This window comes from Alligator mississippiensis, chromosome 12 (genome assembly GCF_030867095.1).
Source record: "Alligator mississippiensis isolate rAllMis1 chromosome 12, rAllMis1, whole genome shotgun sequence".
NCBI lineage: Eukaryota > Metazoa > Chordata > Crocodylia > Alligatoridae > Alligator > Alligator mississippiensis.
The window spans coordinates 5,872,877-5,891,297 of record NC_081835.1 but is presented as its reverse complement, the minus strand read 5'-3'; the positions used below and the strand labels follow the sequence as shown (position 1 = coordinate 5,891,297).

At 42.5% G+C, this 18,421-nt stretch overlaps 1 protein-coding gene across 2 annotated transcripts in view; it reads left to right on the top strand.

Moving 5' to 3' along the window:
• Positions 1-18,171, top strand: part of TAFA4 (TAFA chemokine like family member 4) — a 92,971-nt gene extending 74,800 nt beyond the window's left edge. For both annotated transcript variants that reach the window (XM_059715564.1, XM_019499550.2), the window contains 2 exons: positions 12,483-12,607; positions 16,491-18,171. In XM_059715564.1, coding sequence (XP_059571547.1) covers positions 12,483-12,607; positions 16,491-16,502 — 137 coding nt within the window. In that variant the 3' untranslated portion in view covers positions 16,503-18,171. The remainder of the gene's footprint in view (positions 1-12,482; positions 12,608-16,490) is intronic.
• Positions 18,172-18,421: the final 250 nt, after the last annotated feature.

Genomic DNA, 18,421 nt, shown 5'->3' with positions numbered 1-18,421 from the left:
TGCAGTAGACCCCAGTGTGTCATTACTCTCCCATGTCTATTCAGCTTTGTGCATTGTAACTGGCTGAAGTTTGAAGAAGCTCAAGAGAATCAGCTGTATAGGATGTAGCTAACAATGGGTGCGTCTACATGAGACGCGTACTGCACAGTAGCCTAATAACGCCGTGCAGTAGTGTGCTGGGCAAAAACCGTGCTAATATGCTACCATGCATTAGTATTAGGCTACTGTGCAGTAAATGTCACTAAAAACCCACGCGCCGGCACTACTGCGCAGTAGTGCAAGTTACTGTGCGCTGATTTAGTACTTGGTTATCCAAGTACTAAAGTTAGTGCACAGTAAGTATGGCGCATTAATGAATGTGTAGACCTGCCCAGTGCAGCTGATAAACAGAGAGCTATGGTACAACAGATCTGATCCAGCCATACCCCTGCCCTTGGGTGAATAATTCAGTGCATAGGCACTGAGGGTGTGTCCTGTCTGCAGGCAAAGGTGTGATGCCACTTGTGTAGACATCCCAAGCTAGCCTTAATCTAACTAGCTCCAGTATTGATAGGTGGGTAGTCATGGCAGCACAGAGCTTGCATGGGGACTAACTGCCCAAATATATATTGCACTTCTTGAGCGGGTTTTGCAGCTAAGCTATGCAGTGCGAGGGCCACACTATCGTTGCTAGACAAGTTGGCAGGTTTAAAGCTAGGTCAGTTATATCAAAAGGGCTGCCGTCACACCTTGACTGTAGTTGAAGCCATACCCTTACAATCTTCAGTTTCTTGGCACTAGTAAATAAATAGCCTTTTGGATAAATCTTCATTAGACTATTATTTAGATTTAAAAATTTCTAAACTAATAATCTAAATTATTTATATTTAAAAAGTTCTAAACTAAGACATTTTCTCTTTAGTTGAGGCAGTTGGCCACTGTGATATTTTTATCGCTGAGAGATACACCACTAAAAAGACTAAAAACATCTCAACCTATTTCACTGTTTCTCTACTAACGAATATACCTATTTCCAACCCCAGATTTTTTATGTTAGCAAATGCCTGATATAAGTCTTCATTAGCTTATTTGTCAGTAAGAATTAAAAGGATCTTCCAATATAAAATTCTGTGAAATTTACATTTAAATTGAAACAAAGCTGGAAAATGTTTTAGTAGCTTACTGTTAATTAATATTGACACAGAAATCACTGTGTCCTGCATTTTTGTTAATCCAGAAGGAAGATACTTATCTTCTGTTTTCATTGCTTTTCACACAAAATCATGACCTTTACAAGTTAAATATAAAAACAGCTACATTTTTCTAACTTTCAGCAATATTTTACTTTAGTTATAAGCCAGCAAATAAACGCACCATGTCTGATTTTAATGCGCTCCTTGCCTATTTACATATTTTCTGCGAAACTCTTTATTTAGGGAACAGATTTGGCTTAATGTTTAAAAATTTCATACATTGTAATTCATGCAAACAAATCATCCTTAATTGTTGAGTTTCTCCGAATAATCCTTCCTCTTGTATCATGTGCAGTACCAATTCCTTTTACATGCCGTACCATGCAACATTGATACTGTTCTTTATGATGGGAAATCAACTCTAGTTATTTATTAAAATATACTTTAGGATTACATAGGTAACACTAGGCTTTCCTGATTGAATGACATAAATCCGCAGTGCAGTGGAAGCCTAATTAATTTTTAGCAAACGGCTGTTGAAACAATTTAATTGTACCTTTTCCATTCAAATCTGCTTGAAATTAAATAGGAGAAGACATTATGAGTGCAAGATTTTGAGTTACAAATAGGAGCCTTTAATCTTTTTTCCTTAGGGTGATGCTTTAACATACTTAACCTGTTTCTGTCAACATTTAGGTCTTCATTCAGGAAAATGCCATTTGGCTCCTATAGTGTAGAAACCATAGTTTTCTGCTCCAAGCCTCAACATTTGATTTTTTTTTGTCACTTCATATCCAGCTTTCTATGGAAACTTCCACACTGCAGAAATCAGAAGTAGAGTTTATTGAACATGGCTTTTAATGACCTGACTTGTAGAACTAATTAGTTTAATATGATGTAAGAGATTCATTTTTCTTTTCCAAGAGCTTTTACTAAGGTCAGGAAGGTTTAATTTGATGATATTTAGCACATTTGTAACACAAGTTTTAAACAAGGATTCACTGCAAGTGCAAAATTACTATTCTGGTTACATTCTAACCAATATCAAATATTGGACAGAGCGCTTGATTTGAGCGACTTCTGAAAGTTTCGTCTCCGACCTTTAGTCTTTACCCAATATTAATTATTATCTATATATTAGGGTGATACTCAGCCCCTGCTGCCAAGCACTCTGTACATGCATACGACAAGAAAGACATTCCCTGCCCAAATTGCTTACAATCTATGCAACCTTATTATGATAAAAGTGAAATAAAGGGTATAACTACATCTCGTGCCAGACTACACGACCCTTGTCCACACAACATGAACAGCCCTGTTGATTTCAAGGGACCTACTCAACTGGGTTATGTGAACGAGTGTTGCACAGCTGGCCTTGGGATGCTACTTTGGGAAGAATCCTGATGCCATAAGGCAAAACATATTGGGAAAATAATGACAAATGATTCAGGATAGAAAGCGTTCATAAAAGCGGCCTTTACAGTCTTTATAATGGACTTTGTGTGATCTGGCTCGATTCTGCTTGCATTTACAAGATGTAAACTGGAAATAGCGCCATTAAAATAAAACTGTAAAGCTATAGGAGATGGGAGAAGAGTCAGGCCTTCTCTCCATTCATATTCAGATTGTCTGTGTATTTGGGCTGAGAGCTCTTCAGGAGTTAGGAAGTGTCCATGTCTTCTTCTGTGCCTCGTCCAGCATTAAGCAGCTACTGGAATGGAGTCAATGGATAGTTCCCACATTGTGATTTCCAGGATGCTGGGGGTCTGCTGGGCCGTGGTATGGGGTCTGCATCGCTCTGGGCTGCACGTACCTTTATGGTATTTTCACCTGAAAGTTTTGGTGCCAAGGGGATTTGGCGCTCTGCAAGGGGTTCACAGGATCTGGAAGCCACTGGAGCAAAAGACAAACATCTATTTCATTCATGGTAATGTGATTTAAAAAGCTTGGGGGAAAAAGTTCCCAAAAAATTATCAACAAGTCCTGCCCTTCTCACAACTCAGATGAACATTATTACACTAATTTAGATCCATCTAAAATGTAGTCAGACTTTTCAGGAAATGATCATAAAATATATTTAAAAAAAACATATAAGCAGGACAGTTAAGGAATGTGCATTGTTTTTTGATATCTTTGGTTTGGGGCATGGCTTTTTGGTCTTTCCCCTTTATCACTGACTCTGGCCCATAAGCATTTCCTGATTCAGCTCTAGCTGAAGTCAGCGGTAGCCTAAGGGATCTCTGTTGATAAGTAGTGTGCTTTATGCCTTCTTGTGTAAAAGGCAATGAAATTAGGTTTAAAAATCATCATTAAGGCTTTTAGAATAGAATCATAGGCCAGCTGGATATTTCCATTTTAAAAGAGCTTGGACAGATGGTAAAGAACTTTGCACAAGGTCAAATTAAACCAGCAGTTTTACTGCAGCAGCACAATATATTAAAATTAAGTACCACGTAAGGAATTAGTGAATACGAATTAAAAAATACATTCAACTGCACGCAACGATACTTAGGGCCAACTTTCAGCAAAGCCCCCATTTTGAGCTGATGTATACATGTAAGTAGATAATTACAAACATATCTGACTCTTTGTTCAGGGCTGTGGTTGACTGGAAGAATGTGCACATTTTGGCTGGATACAGACATTACAGTTTGACTGATATGAGTAATCGGAAACCTGGACTATTCCTGTAACACAACAGAAGTTTGGCGCACACAGACTGGTTTAGAAGTGGCAGAATAAGTACAGACAGTCAAAAAGCCCAAGGGTGAATTGATACAGTCTTTGCAGGTTAGTCTAAGCTGCGTACATTGAATCAATAAGCAAGTGAACAGACATTCACGTTTGATTTTGGAAATGCAGCCACATGCCTGCAGTGGCCCAGGCCAGAAGCCGGGGGGCGCTAGAGCACGCCTCCCTGCTGGGCTGGAGCAGACAGCTTGGGCAAGGCTGGCCAGCCCACCCTGTGAGGGGGGTTTGCAGGGATGTTGCAAAGCATCCTAGGATGCTGGGGGATTGTGAGTTAACTTGAATCTGGAGGGGATCTGGGAGAGAAGTTCAATAAACTGGTTTAACCTAAATCAGTTAAGTCTGATACTACATCCATTCAGGTTTACCTTAAACCGGTTTTGGCCATTTTGAAAGTGGTTTATATGCGTTGAACTTCTGTCATGTTACAGACGTGATCCAGTTTCTGATCACTTGCACTGGTTTCTGTCTAATTTCTGTCCTTAGCCTGAATGTCTGTATGGGCATGGGTGGGCATCAGCCCTAGGGGTGCTGTGCCCTGCCACGGCTGGGCCCTGGCCTTGGCCTCGGGTGGCTTCATAGCCACACGGGCCCGGCCCAGCCCCGGCCCTCCCTCGGCCAAGCGCAGATCCTGGGGCAGGCAGAGGTGACTTTGGCAGTGACCACCCGGGCACGGGGCTCACCCAGGTACCGCAGCCACGAGTCCCGGAGCGGGTCATGGGTCATAGGCTGGATGATGTGCGGCCCTGGATCCTCGCACTTACGGCATGCTCGAAGTGCAAGGATCCAGCGGTGTAAGTAATGACATAGGTGTAAATAGTGGAGCGCCACAAGTGCGGAGCGCTGCAAGTCGGAGTGCTGTAAGTCGAGGACTGCCTGTACCTAGCTTTTGTGACACCATTAGCAACCTGTAGATACAGAGATAAACCCCAAGTGAAGGTTGCTGACCATTTCATGAAGAACCAGTACGAATGGCTTCCCCTCACCTGTGTAAAGCTATTGAAACCAGGTGTTGTGTGGGAACAGATTGCACTGAAGGGAACAGGGACACCATTGCTTCTGGGGGTATTGGGGTCTTTGCTTATGTGTAGTCTTTAGGATCTTTGCTTATGTGTAGTTTGGGTCCTGTGCCTCTTTGCCTAGCTCTAACCACCCCACTGCTCCACCCTGTCTTTAACAGACATTGAGGCTCCTTATATGAGCCAAGCTAGGTGCAGATGTTCACAGTGCCCCTGTCAGGGATCAAAGGGGGGCAGAATGGTGTAACAGGCCTCCAAGGCACCTACCCAAAACTGTTTAAGTTAAGTAGAAATTCAGATCAGCTGAGCAACTCTGGTGAAATGAGGGAATTGAGGAAGGCCTTCACTTTGAATAACCCTGGACCGGCAATGGGTGGGAAGAAGACTCCCCATACGCTGTAGGAAGGAAGGCAAACACTCATTAAATCCTGGAAACGCATCAGCCTGAAAGTCTTAAGTGCCTCAAGCGTCAGGAATTGAGCTTTAAATTGAATCCTCATTCACGTTACACAATCTCATTTGTAAAATGGGCCCGATAATACTTCCTGTGTTGTGAGGCTTAATTAATATTTGTAGAGCGCTTTGCGCTTCTACAGTGTCTTTCATCCAAGGATCTTAAAATATTGGTAGTAGCAGAAGTCAAAGTAGCTCATTAAAAAGAAGGGTAGGAAGGTGAAAAGCAGTGTTTACTATGGATCAGGGTTTCCCATAGCACGGGAAAGTCGTCTGCTATAGTTTAGAAGAGGACGCAAGGGCTCAGGGTCTTGTTCTGACACGAGGCGTTGAAGTAGTATATTTATCCTATGCTCATGATGGGCCACTCGTTTTTTTTCTCACTGGAGTGACAGGACTTTAGAAGCAGGGAACAAGGAACCATTTATCACATACAAACGCACACATGCATATATGTGTAATTTTAGTCCCAGATGCTATTCACTAGCTTTTTGTTTGGCCACTTTTTCCTCCTATGTGCACACTTCATTTCCCAGGGGTCCTCTGAGCCTCCGAAGACAGTCCAGCTCCATGCTTTGAGCAGCTCTGCAGTAGATGAATAGAGCTGCTGAGCTCAGAACAGAGCAGAACATATGAAAGAAAGAATTTGAAATAAGCAGCAAATGCAACAAATAATCATACAAAAAAAAAAAAAAAGGGAACATAACCACAATGAATTTCAACTCTAAGATTTGATCAGAGCCAAAGAAAATGTTATTCAGCAAAGGTCAACTTGCTCCGCTGTGAACAAGCAGTAAACATTAACATTCAAAGTGATCATTATGAGATTTAGTTTTCTCCCTTTTTCTTTGTAGAAATAAATGCCCTCCAGTAGGTACCTCCAGCCTGACTGACAGACACAGCCAGGGAAGCGAAGCATTGAGAAGTTTTGTCTGTAGCAAAGCTACCTTTCTCAAGTGTGTTAAGTGTACCTAGGTCCATCATAAGTCAAACTATCCCCCACCCGGGCATTTCTATTAGTAATGGATTCCACCTTTGGCCGCGAGGACAAAATGTTAGACAGAAAAATGTATGTGAAAATTAGGAGCTTTTTTAAAAGAGTTTATTAGAGGCCCAGGAGCATGATTCCTCAATTAAAAGAGGCAGCATCTTTTTGCTAAAAGCCCTGCCTAGTTCCATGGTGCAATTAAAGCAGGAAATAAAAAAAAAATAAAAATTCTGGTATGTAGCAAATGGTTATTGGTTTAAAAATTGCTATGCTGTATTTGGTAAGGAGCAGGATGCTGTGCTTATATGGCATGGCAATGACAAAATACTTTCCAGCCCATTGTAGAATAATAGCCTTAAAAACTAGGGACTTTGAGAGGCCATCTAATGCATCCCTGTGCACCCAACAAAGATCAACTGTGCTTAAACCATTCCTGACAGACATTAAAACCTGCTTTTAACATAGTAACTAAGGAGAATGTTGAACAATATCTACTGGGGGTAAACTTATGTCAGTCATCAAACCTGGAAAATTTGCATCCAAGAGTTTTAAAAGAGCCGGCAAAGGATAGCTTCCCCCCAAAGATGTTCATTTTTAATAAGACTAGGAATATTTGGGGAATTTGAGAAGTGTCATGCTGATATTGAAAAAGGCTAGTTAGGGAAAAAACTATATGGCAGTAAACTTGACATAATACCCTTACAAAATACAGAAATTACCCTGGCAAAATAATTAAAAGGCTGATACGGGATTCAATTAATAAAGTGTTAATGGGTAAGAACATAGTTAATGCTGGTCAACTTGATTTCCTGGAAAATGGACTTGTCAAACAAACCTGACTTCATTCTTGGACAAGTTTAGAAGTGGGATTGCTAAAGGTCTGTACAAATGAACTAAACTTTAGAACTAAGCCAAATACGTTACAAAAGGGCATTCTGATTTAAGAAAAAATGCACCGTACAGTGTCCAATAAGTGCATGCTAAATGGCTTAAGAACTGGCTAGCGGATGGATCTCAAATTGCAGTCATCAGCGAGGAATCCTCATTAAAGGGAATGTTTCAATTAGGTTTTGGCAGGGATTGGCACTAGGCCAGATCCTAATCCACGGTTTTTTCAGGGATCTGGGAGAAAAAAATAAAATCGCCGCTGCCAAAACTTGGAGAGGGCCGAAAGGCTGGCTGAGAAGATAACGATGAGCTCAGGGCAGCCAGACCAATCACTTGGTAAGCCAGACCCATTTGAAAAGAAATGCAGTGAAACACCTTATATCAGGGCTGTCTAGCTGGTGGCTGGCGGGTTGCTTGAAGCCCGTCAAGGATTAAGCTGCAGCTCCAGGCACTGCTCCTCCCTTTGGCTCGCATGGCTTGGTGTGCAGTCCAGGAGCGTATGGCCCATGCTGTGTGCAGCTGGGGGGTCCCGCACCCGCTGGCCCCTCACTTGGACAGCTCTGCCTTATGTCAAGAGATTTGTACAAGCTCTGTCTGCTCAGCTTAACCAAAATCAAACAATGAGGTGACAAAAGAAGTACCTTCGAGGGGAAGAAAATACTGAGCCCTTTCATCTAGGAGACAAAGGAGCCATAAGAACCAGTGGCTGGACGCTGAACCCAGATTAATTCAAATGGGAAATAAGGCACATTTTGACCATTGTGGAAGACTACCAAGAGGGAAGTGGATTTTCCATCTCTTGACATCTTCGGATCTAAATGTGGGGGCCTGTCTAGAAGGCATGCTGTAGTCAAAACACAAATGTGTTAGGCTCAATCCGAGGATAAGTGGCTAAATTGTAGTAGCCTCTGATATATTAAAGGTCAGGCTTCACGATCTCATGGTACCTTCTGGCATTCAGCTCTATCAGTCTGTTATTTCAATGGAGTCACCCTATGTAGGGGACCGTGCCAGCAAAAGATTTATTTGCAGGAGGGTAACCCACAGCAAATGAGCTGGTGGATGTTAGACCAAGGCAGCATCCTCTTCCTTCAAGATGCGGGTTGTATATGAGGCTGACATACCCAATCCCATTCCTTAGAAAAATTGGTTATCGAAACCTCTCCGAGAACCACTCAAGCTGATAAGGGATGGGAATAACATAAATCCACCCAGGAGTCAGAGAGTTACAGGGAAAGCAGAAGTGAAGGAAGTCTTGCCATGAAGAAGTTTACTCTATTTAAAGGCCTGACGGTGAGAGCTGTTCCCTTTGTAAGATAAGAGATACATGTGAAATGAACAGTTGTGTCCAGAGGGCTGAAAAATACAGAACTACATACATATTAGACATTAGGGGTACAAGGTAATCCTGACATATGAATTAGTGCTTTCCTGAAGCAAAGAATAGGTGGTTTGCTGTAGCAACCAGAATAAGGTGCATTGCATTTATCAAGAAAGTGTTATTCTGAGGGTAGTTTTCAGAACAGAGTAGACATCAGTCAGTGAAAGGAAAAGAATTGGTTTCATTTAAAAAGAACCGTAAGTAGAGACGGGCCAAAGTTGAAATATTCAATCTATATAAGAGCTTGCAGAGCTCTTCCAAGTGCTGATTTATTCTACAGTGCTTTCAATTAGCATCCGCGCCAGCTTTTTATGGCAAGTGGTATTTCTAGAAATTTGGGGCTCACCTTTGCATTTGCTTTATTTTTCTACAGGCGTTAACTCCATTCAGATCAGTGGAGTTACACCAGTGTAAAACTGCGGGAGTGCAGTGCTGAATCCAACCCTATGCTGTACTGTTGGCCACTTATCTTGCTACCTCATTCCTGAAATACTTCCTTGAAAGGTGTTCAGTAAGATATTGGAAATGGGTAGAGATTAGATGTGGGCAGATGAAAATGGCTTCATGTTCAGAGAGATCCATTGGGGGCTGGTCTCAAATTTCATCTTGACCAATTGATGACAGGTACAAAAAAGAAAGAAAGAAAACTAGGACTGTGCACTACAGAAAGAAACAATTATGTGTAGACATGGTGAAAGGGATGTTAATAGAGGGAGAAGTAGGCATCGCGGTGGTTAGAGATGAGGTGCCTAATGCCTATTGGTGATCACATTTGAGTTCAGTGTGTAGATTCCCAACCCAATGCAGGAGGAAGATTTGGTACCTAAGAATGGGATCCACAAAAGGCTATGTGAGGACTAGAGAAATGTTCAAACCAGCTAGGAAAAGTTGAGGAGAACATAGGGTTGAGTTTTCCTGCCCCTTTCTGGGGTTAGGCATTTACTCTGGGTAGCAGGTTCACAACCCTGGACTCTCTCTGGGAGTTTGGTACTTCCCCAAAGAGGGATCAGTCCTCTTTCCTTGAAAATCCAGGTGGAAGAGGTGCACACTACACCTGGACTAGCTCAGTGGTTAGAGCACTTGCCCAAGTTGGGGAAATCTTGGCTCAGCCAGAGGAGGTATGAACCTGCTATGCCCATCTTGCAGGAAATGGACCCACCCACCCCCGTGCTATAGACTCTTTTTGGGTGGGGGGAGGACTCCCTTTTCCTCCTGTTGGATTTGTTCCCTGCTGCATGAAATAGCAGCACATACATGGGGACATAGGAGGGAGTAAGGCTAACTCCTGGTGCTTAGGAGACTGGGATTCCAGTTGACCATCCACTGAATATGCCAGTATATGATGCTCAGAGTTCATTGGAGAGTCAGTATATGATGCTCAGAGTCCATTGAAGAGTCAGTATATGATGCTCAGAGTCCATTGGAGAGTCAGTATATGATGCTCAGAGTCCATTGAAGAGTCAGTATATGATGCTCAGAGTTCATCCTGATTCTCCCAGGTGAGTGGCCTAACTACTGGGCTATTAGAAACATAGGTGCTCTCCCCCTGCTCTCCCTGTCCCCACTAGGCTATTAGAAACAGGATCTCTCTCTCTGATACAATGAATACTTAATTATTCTACATGGTTGGGACACCTTCAACCTGCTCCCATCCCTTAGACATGGTCAGAAAAGGTGGTTAAGAGCATTGAATTGAGCCCATAAGCTGGGTAAGTGCTTTAACTCCTGAGCTTTCAGCTGAACGGAGACTGCCACCACCTTCTCTGGCTGTGCTTTGTGCGGAGCCCATTTCTTGAGACGGGCACTGAGGATGCCTCCTGGATGAAGCAGATGAGACAAGATAGAGGGACATCCAGTTTGTGAACCCTGTCGGGGCATATATGAGAGCAGCTAGGTGCCAAATGGGGAACATAAGGGTGCCTAAATCTCTTTGTGGATGTAGCTCTCTGTGAATACAGCAAGTTAGTCATGAATTGCGCCCTTAAAATACCAATGGCAAAGAGAATGAGTCAAAGTTTTAGGAAATAGCAAAGATATCAAACAAACTGCTCAGATGGTAATATATTCAGAGTGGAAACAATCCCTTAAGTCCCACGAAGCATAATCAAGTTTCACTGAAATTAGTCAGTCAGTCAGTCAATTAGTTAGAGTAGATGCAAATTCTTGGTGGCACAAACCATGTGTTTATTTTGTAAGTCTGATAGGTCGGATGCATCATTCCAAAAGTGGTGTCTGAAGTCCAACTGTTACTTCAAAAAGGTATTTTGCAGTCCAGAGATGCCTCTAAGTGCTAACTAAAATTAAAAAAAAAAGCAAAACCCGTCAAAAATAAGTAATTGAATCAGCATTTCAGCAATCTACTGATGTCAGCTTGCTGTTAGTTAACCTAATTTGGAGACTGCAGAAGTACAAATACATTTTGGAATTAATGAAAAATGGTTTATTCCTTACAAGAGCTAAACCATATTATTTTTGTACATCTCATTAGAGTAAAGAACACAATTCAGTATTTTGTGCACGTAGTTAAATGATGCAAAGTATCTCTCTAATAGGTACAGCCAGATTTTATTTGAAGTCCAAATTAGAATAGGTAAGATTATAAAGCTGTATCTTCCATAATGATTTTCTGTGATATGCGTATTGCCACCTACCATGCTAATGTTAAATAAAGAAGGCATGCAGATAGCTGCAATATTTTGTGGTGGAAATCTATCTGTTATCTTTAATATTAGTCCTGGCTATGTCTGTAAATCTTATAAGCATAGTCTGATTAAGGGGAAATATCTTAAGAGCAGAATATTAATAAACAGGCAGGTTTAATGCTATAGCCTTCACAAATATAGGGTAATATTGAGAGTGCAATTGGAAGTAGGTTCTTAGTAAAATATGCAAATGCCTTCCAGTGTTATTACTGTAGAGTCCCCACTCCCTATATGTGCCTCATATAGGATCCTCTTAGTTCCCACTTCTGAAACATTATATTTTCTTACCAAAGAGGACTTACTGGACCACATCCGAGTTAAACATTTGCTACTCTGCACCCTGGGAACACCCTTCAGAGCGGTTCTATATGATGTGCTCATTAGCTGCTACTGTTCTTATTAATTAACTGTATTATGGTGATGAAAGCATCATTGACCCATAGCTGGGACCAACAGCATTGGCTGTGACCGGGGTGATCCAGTTCATAAATGGTACAGACCAGGCCAGTGTGTGGCCGTAAGGTGATCACTGCCATGGATCTTCCTAATTGCGGCACATCCTATGTGGGAGGGGAGCTCTGGTTACTGGCAAGGCTGTTTCTCCCCCCGCCCATTCCCCATGCAGTTTCCAAGTCTAAAGTTGTAGGAAAGAGCTGGTCTCACTTCATGCCCTGCCTGATCATGCAAGTAGCCGGGCATAGGAGCTGAGGTTTAATCATGTACTTTTAGTTTCATACCAGCTAAGGTAACCTATATCCTAGAGATCAGCATCCTCCAACCCATATCCTGCACACCATGAGACCCTGCTGTAGAGATTGTGGGCATGGAGGTCCTGAATTTCATCAGCAATTAGATCCAGGTGGCATAAACACTGAAAGTCATTGAATAAATAACTCAGCCCAGCAAATGCAATGGGATCGGTCTCCTTGTGTGCATAAGGAGGACTGATATCAGTAAAAGTTTTAGGATCCTGGAAGACAAGTTAACCACAGCGCTTATATTCAAGATCAGTACCTGTAATGGTTTGCATGTTGTTTTAACCGAACGCTGACATATTTTCCGACAAGCATTTCCCTGCTGCTGAGACAGTCGCCAGCATGAGAAAACGTTTTGCTCTGTTTCTTTTTCCAGCCTCCATTGTCCTGCAGAAGTGGTGGTGTCACATGAACCCCTGTCTGGATGGAGAGGACTGTAAAGTGCTGCCAGACTATTCAGGTTGGTCTTGCAGCAGTGGAAATAAAGTCAAAACCACAAAGGCAAGTATAGAGATAGCGTCTCTTTAAAGGTGACAGCCTGGCAACAACACTTACTCATTGCATTACACCTGCCCTGCTAATACTGGCATCAGTATTACCCACTTCAGTGCCAGGTACAAGAGTGAGGAGACTGCTGCCTCTGCAAATACAGCTCTGCCCTGTGCCCAGGCTAATTAAATTAGCTGAGTGCTGGGGCAGAGATCCCTGGGAGTCAGTTGGGGCCTGCATAACCCTAGCACCTCCCTCCCTTTGGGGGAAAAAGACATAAGATCCTTATAACAGCATATCGCACAGCTCTGCCTCATCCTTAGTCTCCCCATGGAGCTGGCAATTGCTTCACAAAATCTTGTCCTGCTAGCCTCCTTAGAGGGGTGGTGTCATGGCCCTCCATGTCCAAGCATGACTCTGCCTGTCCCGAGTACTGGTTGCCAAGCCTGGGCATGGGCCAGCTTGTGTAGATATTTAGCATCATGCTCGAATAGCCAGTAGAACAAGGGTGGCTAACCTCTATGTGTGGTGTGTGGCATGTGGCAGAGCAGGGAGGGGACAGGGAGATAGAGTAGGAAGCAGAAAGCAGAGAAGCAACTTGGGCAGGGTGCATGGGGTGGAAGCAGAAAACATAGCAGCAGATCAGGCAGGGAGCACAGGGCTGGGAGCCAAAAGCAGAGCAGCCATTAGGGCAGGAGAAGGGGACCCGAGTAGCACTCAGCGAGGTTATGGGGCTAATTTGTGGTACACCCGACAGAACAGGTTGCCCCCCTGCAGTAGATCAACCCCTTCTACACTTACTTGGGGTCCAACCTTTCACCTTTTAACGAGGAAACAACCTGTTCTGCTATGAACAACTCCGCAGAGGCTGGTCCAGTAGTGCAAGGCCTGTGCTCTCAGAAGGACCAGGCCTTGGATTATGCAAAATGAGAACCCAGGGGCAAGATTTTCACAAGCCCGGCCCTGTCTCCCTGTTTAGGGACCCAGCTGCCATCCCCTTGATGTAGGGAGACACCCGGGAAGTCTGTTTGAGTTGATGCACCTCATTGACCTTATTTTAGCTTATAAAATGAGCAGCGGTCAAGGTTCACTTGTCCCTCAGGAAGTCCCTCCCTGACTTTCTGAGGGGTTGAGAGTCCACCCTGGCCTCAGGAGGGGCTACTAGGTGCTTTGGGAATCAGCCTAGGCCTTGTTAGGGGCCTAATGTCAGCTACCCATTCTTTTAAACATATTGGCCAAGATCTTCACTGATTGATCCAGTCTCATAGCAAATGGCCGATGAAGATAAAATGTTCTGGACCGCTGCCAATTCAACAAGCTAAAATTAGTTCAGCGAGGTGCAGCAACTCATCGTTACTTCCTGGGTGTCTCCATGCATCAAAGGGACGGCACTGTCCAGCAGGCAGTGACCTGCAAAGACATATGTTTATCCTCTCCTTTGCATCCTCTTCAAGCTGAGGATTGATGTTGTTCTTTTATATTATAGTCTGTATTAATAAAGACATACTGATGCCAAGTGCCCTTTGATAGTGACTGCTTCACACATGAGCAAGGACATAAATTCAGGGGAAGCCATACATGTCAGGCAGCTGTTATGTGAACGTGTGTGTGGTCTTTAATTCAGGATCAGTGACCCAGATTTGATGGGGATGAAACTGTTTTTTTCTTTTGGAATCAAAATGCTTCAAGGCAGAGACTGTCTTTTCATGTATGCATGTGCAGCACCCAGCACAATGGAGCTCCTGGGGTCCTTGGGCATTGCTACCATAGAAATAAAAATACCGGGCACGTCTACATGTGCAATTAATGCGGCTGAATAAACTCCAGCACAGTTTGCACTGGAGTTCATTGCTCTTGGGCACTGCATTTGCACATGCATCTGGGACTGCAGCACACTGAGCAGCCCTGGCTGGCAGGGAGCCCCGCCATAGGATAGTGCTTGTGTCTGGCTGTATTATACTACGGCAGAGTTAGTTTACTCCAGCCTAATATCACCGCATGTGTAGATGGTGACGTTTTTACTGCGGAGCTAATTAGTCAGCTCTGTAGATGCATCCACTTAGTGCTAACAAGGTAATGACTAAAAGCTGCTTTGAAAGGCACCAGGATCCAGTGACAGATGGTGCTTTGTCCAAGAAACAAGCCAATAGCTGACTTATTCGAAGTGAAAGTCCCACCATAAACTGCTCCAGTGCAGCTTCCTTGTTAATCCGGCTTTGCAATAGAACTGTGTTGTAGACAATGCAGATAAGGCACTTTTTATGCTCTGCATTCATATGAATTTTCTGGCCCATCTGGGCTCTGTTTAGTCGTTCATCTGTATTTCCATATTCCTCCATCAATAGGTAAGCCTACAAGAGTCACTTTGTAAGGCAGGAATATAAATGTAACATCGTCCCCAGCAGAAGTGACGTTTAATTTAGCACTTCAAGAACTCAAAGTTGCAGAATACAGTTCCCAAAGTCATCGTGCTGCTATAGCCGGCTTTTAGTATTCGGCCACCTGAGAATAATTCTGAAATCATAAAACTTTGTTTCTCTTATTAATCCAAACAAGGCTGACTTGAACTGTATAAAGCATTTTATGTCTTTTACACATCTTATGCACATATCGTAAATTCATTTGTATAACTGCCTCTGGCTACCGTGTGCAGATGGTACTGCAGTTCCTAAAAAACCACTGACAGACCGTTGCTCTACATTAGAAGATTGTACTGGAAAATAAATGCAGGTTAATGTATACAATGATTGTATCACGAGGAAAAAAAGATGTATTTTTTGATAAGGGGACAGGATGCTCTTTCAGAATCCAAGGCAATTTATAACCCCTGCCCCAATATTTGATGGTAGCTCATGAAAAGAGTAAAAATGCAACATGAGCATGTGTGATGTTCCTATTATTACTAAACAAATGAAAAAGAGTGGAAAGGTTACTTCTCAGAGTAATTATCTGGTGAAGGTAGAGAAAAACAGATCGACCACATTTTGGGCTTATTTATAGTCACTGAATCTATGCTTGTTTGTAATCGCTGAGGAAAGCCAGATCGACCAGATGTTTTAAATGCATTTTAGCTGGCATCAAGGACTCGAGTTTGATCTGCTGAACTGCCCATGCAGTTTCTGACCAACTAGTAGTTGAAAAATTGCTGGGGAACTTAACCTTAAGTGCCTGTATGGACATGAGCCTGACTGCAAACACTACACATGAATATGGAAGCACTTGTCTTAACTGCAGGACTGTTCTCAAATGGATCCAGGTTCTGTATCTTGCCATTGAACCTGGGCGCCCATTTGCCTCCACCGACCATAACCATTGCACCATTCAAGACTCTTTGTGCCATTTCTCCATCTCCCTTTGACGAACATTGGGCTATTTCCAGCCTTGGTAATGCTGCTTTAGGCCCTTTCCCTCTGATTTCCTCATCAACGCCCTCACTTCCTAGGATATTTTGACTCCTTTCTCTGTGGCCTTCCCAAGCCTCAGCTCTCCGGCATTTGTGGAAGTCAGTTCCCCATCTCTTTATACATATAGAGAAGTATGTCCAGATCAGGTCATCCTTGGAAGTCAATCAGTTTCCATTGCCTGCGGCCTGCTCTGTATGATCTTCAAGAAAGGCATTAAACAAGACCATGCTGAAAAGAAAGATATTTTTAAGACAAAGAGGCACTTAATTCCCTTGAGAAAGTCAATGGGAATTAGAGACTGAAATCCCCTTACCATGAATAACATGTGCCTGACACTGGCATACATCTTCTGGTTATGTGCAGGTTATGTGCAGTGGGTACAATTTTATCAGGTGGCATGCTCATTCATCCAATTCATTTGCAGGGCAAAAGCAGATTTATCACTGTTGTCCTGTTTGTTTCTGAGCACGTAACTCTCTCTCCTTTTGTAGGTGACACGGTAGCGAAGAATAGACATCTGTGTCATTGCTGGGACAATGGGATTTGCAGCTGCGTTGCTTGGGTATTACGCTCAGACCCTTTTTTGAGAGGACATTGTAGACTTCACACTTTGAACTTGTGCAGTCGGTGAGCACGAAGGACAGCGCTTCTCCTTTGGACTGAGCGGCATGTCTTGATTCAGGATCTTCCCACATTTAATTTGAAAAAGGAATTTTGCTTCTCTCTAAAAGACACCTTTGATTCTCCTCCACCTGCAAGCGATTCATAGAAGCACACACACGTGGGCTATAAGATTTTATTTACAGCACTATGAGCTCTAAAATTGATTTAGATGATTTTTGAGCCGTCAAGAACGTTGGGAGGAAAATGAAAGAATCAACATGAATTCATTTGGAGGTACTGCCATCTCACCTACAGCACAGTGGACCAATGTGAAGCTGATCCAATAGCCAAATAAGCCTCAGGGCTAGTGCTCTAGTAAACCATGCCTCAGTGTTTTTTTCAGCTGTGATTTAGTAAATATTGATTCTGTACGAAGGTGAAAAGATGGCTCTTATAAATCAGTAGCATTATGTGTATGCCATACTTTTGTTACAGCCTGTGCAATTATATTTATTTCTGTAGATGGTTTCAGATATTTTAACTTTTACATTCATAACTGGTATGGGGAAGCACAGGACAGCAACTAAATCTTGTAGTAGATATAGTTTTTATTATTCTAAATAAATCCATTCTGTGGGAGAATAGCAAAGTACACATACTTTGAGTCTAGATATGGAAAAGAATTTAGCTATTAGCTAGTAATGTCCATTCAGATACTTCAAAATGAGGGAGGAAACTAGCATTGCATAAGGAAGGCTTACTGGAAGAAGGATGATTTGTTTAGATTTTCATAGCTTTGGTTGCTTTCTAATAGGAACCTTACTTAGAATTAAAGTCCTGGATTAGAAAGGATTTTCACTTTCAATTACTTTTTGTTTATAATGATTATAATAATTAAGTGTCCAGTTCCTTGACAGGCCACATTTTCAGGCTGGTACACTTTGTGACACATGGTTGGTTCGTGCTCCTATAGATGGGGTTCCTACCGTTTTTTTCTTATTTGCCTATTTTACATTTTCGTCGTTGCTTTTCCTAACACAGAAGTGCAGGAGGAGGTGAAATTGCAGCCAGTCTGTTCCCAGTTACATCGTTTTATGACAGAAGACGCTTTGGAACAGACTTAAATGCAGTGGTGCAAGCAGGTATCAAACAGAGGAGTTGCTGCTGACTCAGCTATGGGATGCATTGTTATTCTGTATGTAAATATGATGGTAATACTATACAACCATTTTTTATATCTCCAGAAATGCCAAAAAAAATTGAGACTGCGTTGCACTAATTTAGTTTGTTGTGCACAAGCTTTCCTGTTAATGGAGAAGAGATCATCAACTATGTGAACAACAGCCATTTGTTTCCTTTCTGTTGGAGCAAGTGGGGATATTCCTCCAGTCCTATATCCATTGGCATCAACAGTGAAACTCTTTTGACTTCCATGGCAGGAAGATCAGACCTGATATTTTGCTTTTGGTTCCTTACTTTTAGTTCACTTTCAGTGATGTACCCGATTGCAGCTGGGCTCATAGTGGTTATTGTAATTGTTAATCAGTAAATGAGATTTTTTTTCTGTTACATGTTTGAAAGTTTGCCTAGTTATTCTATCCCATAGTCTCTGCTGCCTCAAATGGACCCAATGCTCTTAATGTATTTTTCAGTGCAACTTGCCAAGAGGTCTTAGACTATTTTAGGCACATCTCTGAAGTGATATTGTTTAAAGATAATAAGAAGTTATTATTTCTGTCCTGATACCCTAGATCTGCTCATTATTAATCTAGTGTATCACGTGCTAGACAAGTGTGTGGTAAAAGGCTGTCTCTGAGAA